General features: G+C 43.0%; 1 protein-coding gene across 1 annotated transcript in view; it reads left to right on the forward strand.

Annotated features, from left to right (window-relative positions):
- The window catches only part of ddx1 (DEAD (Asp-Glu-Ala-Asp) box helicase 1), a 35,926-nt gene extending 31,966 nt beyond the window's left edge, over nt 1–3,960 (forward strand). The window contains exons 21-26 of the mRNA XM_084199135.1: nt 1,208–1,280; nt 1,448–1,520; nt 2,169–2,211; nt 2,291–2,386; nt 2,549–2,669; nt 3,368–3,960. Coding sequence (XP_084055261.1) covers nt 1,208–1,280; nt 1,448–1,520; nt 2,169–2,211; nt 2,291–2,386; nt 2,549–2,669; nt 3,368–3,498 — 537 coding nt within the window. The 3' untranslated portion in view covers nt 3,499–3,960. The remainder of the gene's footprint in view (nt 1–1,207; nt 1,281–1,447; nt 1,521–2,168; nt 2,212–2,290; nt 2,387–2,548; nt 2,670–3,367) is intronic.
- Nucleotides 3,961–12,095: the final 8,135 nt, after the last annotated feature.

Here is a 12,095-nt window from a genome sequence, read left to right on the forward strand (position 1 = left end):
CTAAATGCTAATGCTGGGTATATTGTCCGTATACTAGTCTCTCTAGACAGACACAATGTTCCAGCATACACGCCTGTGTTAATACCACGTTCACATCATGTCGGAAACTCTGACTTTTCCGACTCGCTTACTTGTTGTAGAAGGATGAGTCTTCCGTAGTGGGAAACCAGGGTATCAGAATCAACCAGTAGGAAGCTCTATGCAAATAACTTGCGTTGGTTTGAACTCTGAGGTCCCGGCGTGGCGTGGCGTGGCGTGACGTGGCGTGGCGTGGCGTAAGACCAGCCTCAGTTTGACAGAGAGGAAAAGGAGGAGTTGGAAGGAGTTCAGGAAATCCGTCCAGAGCCCAATCCATTCACGTACTGCCGCAAACATTCCCGGTTGCTAGGTAGATAGAGCTTGCGGAGGAGTTTTCAATGAGTCTATTTGGCAGTGAGTAGTTTCCATGTGCTATGACGTTAGCGTTACAAGCTTACAACCGCTGACTGGCTGTGGCTAAAATTAGCCTAGCTATCTGCCTCTGCATTGTTTTCTTCTGTCATGTTTCCGGGGGGGGGGTTATTTTTTAGCCCGGCCTACCCAAACTCGTGATTTGTTGAGAGAGTTGTCTGTTTGAAGCGCACCCGCTCCGAATTGGCCAAGAAAACCCGACATGATTCCCAGACCTAGTGCTGTTGCCGTACGTCTGGGGTATCGAGACTATTTTAACCTAGTGCTGTTGCCGTACGTCTGGGGTATCGAGACTATTTTAACCTAGTGCTGTTGCCGTACGTCTGGGGTATCGAGACTATTTTAACCTAGTGCTGTTGCCGTACGTCTGGGGTATCGAGACTATTTTTTTTTTTGAACCAATGAGATGAACAAGTACATCAGTTAGTTGATTTGAGTTAATGGTCTGCTAACCGTACCTAACGTAACCATGTCTGCCTCCTAAATGGTGCCCTAGTCCCTGTTTTAGTGCACTGCTTTTGAGCCTTAGGGAACAGGGGCTGTTTGGGATGCAGACATGGTTCGGGTTAGAGGTACGGTTAGCAGAGCTTCTCAAAACAGTGCATGGGACCCCCAGCCGTTCCACATAAAGGGCTCTCACAGGAGAATAAAGCTACTTGACTCTATTTTACACTTTATTTCTTCTATTCTGTTTTCATCTGGGTGCTAAGCAACAGCATTATCAAAGATGATATTGACTTCCTGTATCTCCCGACAGAAACAGGAAGTGAAGTTCTTGATCTGTACAGATGTGGCGGCCAGGGGCATCGACATCCACGGAGTCCCCTACGGTGAGAGAGAGACACACACATCACACACACACACACACACGCACACACAATACACACACACACACACACACACGCAGATGGAACCTCCTTTTCAGGTCCAAGTCATCCTATTGCTGTTTAATCCATTTTGACCCCGATCAATTTGATCAAAAATCAATGTGTTCCAGTGATCAACGTGACTCTGCCAGATGAGAAGCAGAACTATGTCCATCGCATCGGCAGAGTGGGGAGAGCAGAGAGGTCAGTAATATCTAGCCTGGTGGGGAGAGCAGAGAGGTCAGTAATATCTAGCCTGGTGGTCAGTAATATCTAGCCTGGTGGGGAGAGCAGAGAGGTCAGTAATATCTAGCCTGGTGGTCAGTAATATCTAGCCTGGTGGGGAGAGCAGAGAGGTCAGTAATATCTAGCCTGGTGGTCAGTAATATCTAGCCTGGTGGGGAGAGCAGAGAGGTCAGTAATATCTAGCCTGGTGGTCAGTAATGTCTAGCCTGGTGGTCAGTAATGTCTAGCCTGGTGGTCAGTAATATCTAGCCTGGTGGTCAGTAATATCTAGCCTGGTGGTCAGTAATATCTAGCCTGGTGGTCAGTAATATCTAGCCTGGTGGTCAGTAATGTCTAGCCTGGTGGTCAGTAATATCTAGCCTGGTGGTCAGTAATATCTAGCCTGGTGGTCAGTAATATCTAGCCTGGTGGTCAGTAATGTCTAGGTATTGCCAGACTACACTGGGAGAACTACACTAGTGGATATGTCAGGCTTGGGGCCGTTTTCCCAGACACAGATTAGAGAATCTGCATTGACGATGCTTTTAGTCCTGAACTAGGCTTAATCTGAGTCTGGGAAAACCACCTCTAGAAAGACTCCTCTTAAATTTGTCTTTTATCTTTCAGGATGGGTTTGGCCATCTCTCTCGTTGCCATGGAGAAAGAGAAGGTAAAGCCATACATCAGAATATTTGTTGAACATGTGTCATCTCACATCAACCAGTAGCTGACTGTCATTGTGTGTTTAGGTGTGGTACCATACCTGTGCTAACAGGGGCAGAGGATGTTTCAACACCAGGTTAAAGGATGATGGAGGGTGTACCATCTGGTACAACGAGAAGGAGGTGAGGAAACCACCAGACAACTACGACTCTTCCTCTCCTATTCACATTCCCTTTCTCCGTCTCTCTGTCTGTCTCTCTCCGTCTCTCTGTCTCTCTGTCTGTCTCTCTCTCTGTCTGTCTCTCTCTGTCTCTCTGTCTCTGATCTCTCTCTGTCTCCCTCAGCTGCTGTCTGATGTAGAAGAGCATTTGAAGTGTACAATCACCCAGTGTGAACCGGACATCAAGGTTCCGTTGGACGACTTTGACGGCAAGGTCACCTACGGCAAGCGCAGAGCAGCAGAAGGTGTGTGTTGCTGTTATTGTTTGGCTGTGCAGTGTGTTCCTGTGTTTTAGAAGTGATTGCTAATGGCATTACGTACACTACATGACCAAAAGTATGTTGACACCTGCTCGTCCATCATCCAAAATCATGGGCATTAATATGGAGTTGGTCCCCCCCCCTTTGCTGCTATAACAGCCTCCACTCTTCTGGGAAGGCTTTCCACTAGATGTTGGAACATCTGACGCTTGGTGATCTTAGGCTGCTCGGCCATGGAAACCCATTTCATGAAGCTCCCGACGTACAGTTATTGTGCTGACGTTGCTTCCAGAGGCAGTTTGGAACTCGGTAGTGAGATTGCATGGCTGTGTGCTTTTATACACCTGTCAGCAACGGGTGTGGCTGAAATAGCTGAATCCACCAATTTGAAGGGGTGTCCACGTGTGTGTGTGTATGTGTATATATAAAGTGTGTAATTTTAAAGCTTGGTTCATTTCACCTCTCTCTCTCTCTCCCCCTCTCTCTCTCTCCTCCCTCTCTCTCTCCCCTCTCTCTCCCTCCCCCTCTCTCTCCTCTCCTCCCTCTCTCTCTCCCTCCCCTCTCTCTCCTCCCTCCCCCTCCCTCTCTCTCCTCTCCTCCCTCTCCCTCTCTCTCTCTCTCCCCTCTCTCTCTCTCCCCTCTCTCTCCCTCCCCCTCTCTCTTCTCTCCTCTCCTCCCTCCAGGTGGCAACTATAGTGGTCATGTGGCTGCGTTGGCTCCTACGGTTCAGGAGCTGGCCAATCTGGAGAGAGAAGCTCAGACCTCCTTCCTTCATCTGGGGTACCTGCCCAACCAGCTATTCAAAGCCTTTTGAACACCTACCTGTCTACATATACACCTGGGCATCAACCAACTTCAGTCATGCTACCTGTAAACACACACACACACACACACACCTGTCCAAACACCCTTTATATATATATATACACCTGTTCTGACTTCCTGTACAGTGTGCAGGTCTTCCAAAGAGAAGAGACTAGCATAGCGGCTATCTTATTAAAAGCTACCCAACACTAAACCAACATGCAGAATGCCTACAGAGCACTGTACCTTTTGATTTATTTAGTGCCTGGCGCATTAGCAAGCAGCTATCGTAGACTTCTTTAACTATGATTGGATATGAAGTTAACCTTTTTTTTTAAATGAGCTGTGGTCCAAGGTCTGGAGATGTATTATTTCCCTTGTGTAAAGGAGTCATTAAAAAAAATAAAAAATGATTTGAGTTGAGCTGTTGAAATATTACTTCTGCTCAAATAAAGCGTGAAATTAAACTGTTTCAATGTTGTTTTGGTTTCCTCCACCAATGTTCAGTAAAGCTGAAATATTCACCCCAAAACATGTTCAGTAAAGCTGAAGTAATGCCACGTCTGTAGGGGTCTGAATACTTTCCGAATGCGCTGTACCTAATAATAGCAGGCATAATTCCATGGCCCTCTAATTCCACTAGAGGGAGCCCTTTAATCAGCTCAGAACAAACTGCAGAGAACAACACACGTTCTTCATTTTATTTTCAACCAATTAATGCCTATGACGTACTGAATGCAGTGGTTGAAGTTCTCCGTCACTGCGACGGATTTCCGTCATTGGATTCTGGAGAGAGGTTGTCTTTTGATCTGGTTTGGAGATGACACCGCCCAATACAGACAAGTGTGTCTGTTCTACTAAATATATTCGCATATAAATGTACTCCAATATTCTATTTTCTCTGTTTTTATGCTGTGTGCACTTGCTCTGACATGCATGATAGTGGCTGATACTCCAATGTTCAGATGACAGGAATTAAATAGTCTACCCGTGGGTCTGTAACTAGGGGTCTGTAACTAGGGGTCTGTAACCAGGGGTCTGTAACTAGGGGTCTGTAACTAGGGGTCTGTAACCAGGGGTCTGTAACTAGGGGTCTGTAACCAGGGGTCTGTACCCAGGGGTCTCCAACAGGTAGATCCCCAGCTAACAGTATCTACCAGCCCACCTACGAGTAGCTCGCCAAGCAATTCTGAAAGTACATGCAATTTTTTCATGTGTTCATCACAAACTTTCATAAAGAAGCTCCCAGCTACTATCCAATCAAAGCCACATTGACATTATCCCACCCCTGGTTAGCCACTATTGGCTTAAAAAAAAGCCAAACATAACACAATCGCCATCTGCCAAATAATTTCCAGCAATGTTGCCCGTCTTACCTGTTTGGCGATCACTCAATATGTAGCCAGTTAGCCATGCTAGTAATCATAATGAACTTGTGGTTAGACTTTCCCCAAAAACCTTCTCAATGAATTGTTAACTGCAAAGTAGGCTTACCCGACAGGAAGATGTCATGATTATTTGGTTTGAGTGGTCGTTGTTTTGCGAACTCTAACTGAAACGTTGCTAGACTGATATGTTCCTGGCTGTCTAAATGTGCAGATAATTGTATACTGTATACCATGTAATGTTGTTATTAAAACTAAAAAACAAATAGTAGAATAGTTTACCTATTTGCAGCGCCTTAAGAACGTATTCGCACCACTTGACGTTTTTCCACATTTTGTTGTGTTACAGCCTGAATTTAAAATGGATTAAATGTAGATGTATTGTCACTGGCCTATACACAATACCCCATAATGTCAAAGTGGAATTATTTTGAGGAATGTTTACTAATTAATTACAAATGAAAAGCTGAAATGTCTTGAGTCAATAAGTATTCAATCCCTTTTGTTATGGCGAGCCTAAATAAGTTCAGGAGTAAAAATGTGCTTAACAAGTCACGTAAGTTACATGGACTCACTCTGTGCGCAATAATAGTGTTTAAGTATTCATTCAAAAGTCATTTTTAATCTCTGTACCCCACATATACAATTATCTGTAAGGTCCCTCAGTCGAGCCGTACATTTCAAACACAGATTTAACCACAAACACCAGGGAGGTTTTCCAATGCCTTGCAAAGAAGGGCACCTATTGGTAGATGGGTAAAAATAAAAAAAAGCAGACATTGAATATCCTTTGAGCATGGTGAAGTTATTAATTACCCTTTGGATGGTGTATCAATACACCCAGTCACTACAAAGATACAGGCGTCCTTCCTAACTCAGTTGCCGGAAAGGAAGGAAACAGCTCAGGGATTTCACCATGAGGCCAATGGTGACTTTAAAACAGTTACAGAGTTTAATGGCTGTGATAGGAGAAAACTGAGGATGGATCAACAACATTTTAGTTACTCCACAATACTGACCTAATTGACAGAGTGAAAAGTAGGAAGCCTGTACAGAATACAATTATTTCAAAACATGCATCCAGTTTGCAACAAGGCACTAAAGTAATACTGCAAAAAAATCATGGCAAAGCAATTCACTTTTTGTCCTGAATACAAAGTGTTATGTTTGGGGCAAATCCAATACAACACATCACTGAGGACCACTCCATATTTTCAAGCATGGTGGTGTGCTGCATCATGTTATGGGTATGCTTGTAATCATTAAAGACTTGGGAGTTTTTCAGGATAAAAAAACATAAGGAATAGAACTAAGCACAGGCAAATTCCTAGAGGAAAACCTGGTTCAGTCTGCTTTCCACCAGACACTGGGAGATGAATTCACCTTTCAGCAGGACAATAACTTAAAACACAAGGCCAAATCTACACTGGAGTTACCAAGAAGACATTGAATGAGCTTGAAGAATATTGAAAAGAATAATGCGCAAATATTACATAATCCAGGTGTGCAAAGCTCTTAGAAAATTACCCAGAAAGACTCAAAGCTCTAATCGCTGCCGAAGGGGATTCTAACATGTATTGACTCAGGCGTGTGAATACTTATGTAAATGAGATATTTCTGTATTTCATTTTCAATACATTTGCAAACATTTCTAAAAAATGTTTTTCACTTTGTCATGATGGGGTATTGTGTGTAGATGGGTAAGAGAAAAAAATATATATTTAATCCATTTTGAATTCAGGCAAAATGTGGAATAAATCAAGGGGTATGAGGGTGATTTTGCAAATACGGGCCTTTTTGTGTTTTAGGGTTCGATTTTTAAGATAAAACGTTGATGTAGCTTTTTTTTATTTCACATCCATTAGGTAGCTTTCAATGTTTTTTATTTTTTATTTTCTAAAGCATTTCATGTCAGGATTTCACTGTTTTGCACTGTTTAAGTCCTGTCTCAGACTTTTGACATTCTGCTATGTATTACACTTACAAAAGTCATGATAATTAGAAAATATTGAAATGCACCTGTTAAAAAAAAAAAAGTAAAAAAACTGGAAACTAGATACAGTGCATTCAAAGTATTCAGAACCCTTGACTTTTTCCACATTATGTAACCTTACAGCTTTAATCTAAAATTGATTTTAAAAATATATATATATATATATATATATATATATATATATATATATATATATATATATATATATCTACACACAATACCACATAATGCCAAACCAAAAACTGGTTTTTAGTAATTTTAGCATATTTATTTAAAATAAAAAAACATAAATATTACATTTACATAAGTATTCAGACCCTTTACTCAGTACTTAGTTGAATCACCTTTGGCAGCGATTACAGCCTTGAGTCTTCTTGGGTATGATGCTACAAGCTTGGCACACCTGTATTTGGGGAGTTTCTCCCATTCTTCTCTGCAGATCCTCTCAAGCTCTGTCAGGTTGGATGGGGAGCGTCGCTGCACAGCTATTTTCAGGTCTCTCCAGAGATGTTCGATCGGGTTCAAGTCCGGGCTCTGGCTGGACCCACTCAAGGATATTCAGAGACTTGTCCTGAAGCCAAGATAGACCAGGCCTTATTTTCCATGGAGGGCCACGGGCCGGAATCATATTACAGGATTATACATCATGTGTGTGACTGTGTTGACAGATATATCTACTGTAAATCACGTCCAGATATAATTTTACTTTTTTAACAGAAATCAACCACATCCTTGTTCTCTTTTGGTATTTATTTTCATTATTAAACAGCAGAAGTACACCAGGGAAAAGTACACTGCATTCAGCACCACGGACAGAACTCTTGTTAACGGGTATACACAAAAACACAAAGAGAGAGAGAGCTCAACATTACGTTTAACCCTCCCGTTGTCCTAGGGTCAAAATGACCCGCCACTGTGTTGAACCAACTTTATTTAATTTTTATATTTTTGGGATCATTTGTGAGAAGGAGGCAGTGAGACTTTAAAGAAAGTATCACTGCCTCTTTCTCACAAATGATCCAAAAAATATAAAAAATTAAATAAAGTTGGTTCAACACAGTGGCGGGTCATTTTGACCCTAGGACAACAGGAGGGTTAAACTCCTCAATCAGTGTGAGGAGTGAAGTCTCTGATGGGCGTTGACTAGAGCAGTTAAGTCAGGTATAGTTTCTGACGTCGCTATGCGCAGGATTGCTGAGAGGTGAGAGGTCAGAGTAAGAGATGATCTGTGCCTTTTTACTTGTTATATTTCAGCACTAAAAATGTCTGTTCACATACATAGGTTGACCCAAACACTACAAACATTTTCTGAGCATGACTCCTAATCTTTGGAAAGTTTTGTTCATCGAGCGATGCATAGAACCTTGTCAGTGACATTGTTTTGAATAGTTCTCATTTCACTGCATCAGACTGAAGATCGATAAGCTCAAGTTGCAGGTCAGTGGGAGCGTTATCCGCATTGAAGGGTGAGGGGAGAGGAAACCAACAGCATGTCATTTTCCAACACTTTGAAATCCTCAAAACGACGAGAAAACTCACAGTTCAAAGCACGCAGCAGCGATGTATACTTCTCCCGCTGGTCATCTGATAGGGAACAGACTAGTAGTGTCGGAAGGTGGGTGAGATTGTTGGCTTCTACTAGGCGGGTCAGGAGGAGTAATTTTCCCTTGAAGGCTTTGACAAGGCTGTACATCTGATGGACAAAAAGACCCTTCCCTTATAGTTTGGAATTCAGTTCATTCATGAGGGCCATGATGTCCACGGTGAAGGCAAAATCAGCCAACCATTCTTTATCTTGCAGTTGAGGGGAAATCCACATATTTTCCTTTGATTTGCAAAAAAACTCAGCCATCTCCGACTTCAGGTCCCACACCCTTTTAAGCACCTTCCCCAAACTCAGCCGTCTCACGTTTGTGTGGTAGGGGAGATCTGCATGGTCCGACTCTGTCTCTTCCAACAGGTGAGACAAACTGCCTGTGGTTTAAAGAGTTTGCTCTTATGAAGTTTACCACTTTGGTGACTGTATCCACAACTTGGCTCATTTTCAGAACACATTTACAGAGCACCTCCTGATGAATAATGCAATGCAGGAAAATCATTTTCTGATCTGGGTTCAGATCAGCTACTTGATCTTGTATCCTTTTCAAAAGGCCAACGTTTTTTCCTGTCAAGTTTGGGCACCCATCAGTGGTCACACGGGATAACTTTTCAAAACTCAGTCCCAGCTTTGCCACACACTTATTAACCTCCTCCAATAAATATTTCCCTGTGGTTGTGCTCTTCATTGACTGCACTGAAGCAAGCTCCTCTGTAATTTCAAAGTCTTGGGGTAATGCCACATAAGAATATCAACGCACTGCGCCGGGGTCACGCGCATCACTGCTCTCATCCAGGGCCAAGGAGAAATAGGTGAAATCCTTGACCTTGTCTTTCAACTGTTGTTCAATTTTCTCTGCGATGTCCTGTCACTGTTCGTATTGACAGGGAAACATTTTCAAACAGCTCTTTCTTGTCGGGGCAAAATATTGCTGCAGAGTCAACTTAAACATTCTTTAATGAATTCGCCCTCAGCGAATGGCTTGCTATGTTTAGCTATTTTGTGGGACAGTACATAGCTAGCTCTCGCAATTCCGTCGTTTTGCTGAATGCAGTTTTGTGAAAAGTCCTTGCTGCTTTTTTCAACTGAGAAAGCAACTCTTTTGATGCACTTGCCCTCTGCTCAGAAGACATATTCTCTGCATGCTTCGTCTGGAAGTGCCGGGACAAGTTGTAGTCTTTGAAGACAGCGATGCACACTAAGCACACAGCTTTCCCTGATACCTCAATAAATAAATATTTCGATGTCCACTCTTGCTGGAACACTCTACATTTATTGTCTACTTTCCTTTTCTTTGAAATCTTTGAAAAAGGCATTTTTACGCAATTTCAAGCTAGCTACTATTTGTAACTGTGACGTGTGTGTCAGCCTGTCAGTCACTGTCTGTCCTCGTGCAGTTGTTATTTATACGTGCCTTCAAAATAAATGTCCCACAAGAGGTGTGAGTTAAATCATTACACAAAAGCTAGTATTCATTGGGCTTTTAAGTTGAATGTCACGCCCTGGCTCTGGGACTCTTATATGTTGAGCCAGGGTGTGTAGATTCTATGTGTTTGTGTTTCTATGTTAGGATCTAGTTCATGTGTATCTATGTTGGCCGGGGTGGTTCTCAATCAGAGGCAACGAGAATCAGCTGTTGTTTGTTGTCTCTGATTGGGAACCATACTTAGGCAGCCTGTTTGGCACAGTGTATTGTGGGATCTTGTTCCGTGTTGGTTTGTGTTTGTTACCAAGGACTTCACGTATCGTTTTGTTGTTTTTGTTCGTGTGGTGAATATATAATAAAGTATGTTTGCATTCCACGCTGCGCATTGGTCCAATCCTTTTGACGATTGTGACATTGAATAACAAATACGTTTTTCAAAACGTTACTATCGCAAATTCTTTATGTGATCTGAGCATGATTCTGCGGGCCATATTTAATCAGTTCGCGGGCCGGCCTTTGCCCAGGCCTGGAGAGAGTTTTGATGCTGAGAATGGATCCGCGCTTTTAAATAACATTCTTAGAACCTTCTCTGAACATTACTAACATTTTCTTGTGGTTTTTACGGAATGTTTTTTTTACGCTAACTTTAAATAGATCCATGAGGAAACCTGTGGGAAACGTTATGCAGAAATACTGAAATTACCACAGAAGAATGTTGTTTCTTAACTTTCTCTGAACTATTTGAGAACATTCCCAATGTCAAACCAGTCGGAGAACGTTCCTAAAACATGAACAAAATTGAAATTAAATGTAACCATGTTGTATGCAAAATAAGGACAACCATGCTCTCACGGTGCTCTAAGGAACATATGGTTCTCAGAACGTCATGTGCTAGCTGGGGAGTGTCTAAACTGTGCTGTCATCTGACTGACCAGGCAGAGCAGCATAAAGCATTCCCCCAGCGCTTGACTGATGCCATTAGGTTGGAGAGAGAGAGAGAGAGAGAGAGAGAGAGAGAGAGAGAGAGAGTGGAGTGGAGTAGAGAGAGAGAGAGAGAGTGAATCTAAACAGGCTGATACTGGAGAGATACTGTCTCTCTCTCTCCCCGTCTCTCTGTCTCTCTCTCTCTCTCCCCCTCTCTCACTCTCTCTCCTAAAGCCAAGCATGCGCATGATGGAGCACTGAATCCACCAGAGAGGAAAAACAAAGGGGAGAGAGAGAGAGGGGGCTAAAAAGATAGGGAGATGGAGAGGAAAATTACAGGAGGGAGAGAGGATGGAGAAAGAGGGGGAGGGGAGGAAATGTGCATGAAATTAAAAATGCGTGCATAATGTCGACATTTTCCATGAGAGAAAAGATCCAGCTTTATCGGCATGTTTATCTCAGAAATAGACCAGTAGCTTATGGCTAGCTGTTATGTTTCAGATCAACCCGTTTCTGATGATATGAATGACCATGTTAAACTCCTCTGGTTAACATCTTATAGCTTTCAAATATGCCAATAACCGTTGGCATACACACACAACCGCTGTCTGATATGACTCTCAGACAGACCATATAAAGGGATAGATGATGCCAAATGAGGACAGCTCGCGTCTCTACTGGTGCGGTGCGCATGTCCCAATCTACTGATGGAGACATTTTACGAACACGCTGGTGCGGCGGGCGGGCGGGCGGGCGGGCGGGCGGGGAGCGTGTCAGAGGGGGGACTCCCGTTATTATCAATTCTCCTCACATTCACCTTGCAGTGCCAATTATTCATCCGTCGTGTGAGTGCTCCCCGACAGCCATGCCGCAAAACTGGGTCACGGAATTTAAAGGAGCAGCGACGCGGTAACGGTTTACCCCCCCTGCAAGCATCTCCCGCTCCCCAACCCAGCAACAGCATAAATGCAGTGAACACATCACTGAATAAAGAGACATCCATTGTGATTTTACTGTGTCGCTGAATCAGGAGACATTCATTGTGATTTTACTGTGTCGCTGAATCAGGAGACATTCATTGTGATTTTACTGTGTCGCTGAATCAGGAGACATTCATTGTGATTTTACTGTGTCGCTGAATCAGGAGACATTCATTGTGATTTTACTGTGTCGCTGAATCAGGAGACATTCATTGTGATTTTACTGTGTCGCTGAATCAGGAGACATTCATTGGGATTTCACTGTGTTACTGAATCAGGGGACACTGTCATGCACACACACA

Source organism: Coregonus lavaretus (assembly GCF_964263955.1).
Source record: "Coregonus lavaretus genome assembly, contig: HAP1_SCAFFOLD_1394, whole genome shotgun sequence".
Taxonomy (NCBI): domain Eukaryota; kingdom Metazoa; phylum Chordata; class Actinopteri; order Salmoniformes; family Salmonidae; genus Coregonus; species Coregonus lavaretus.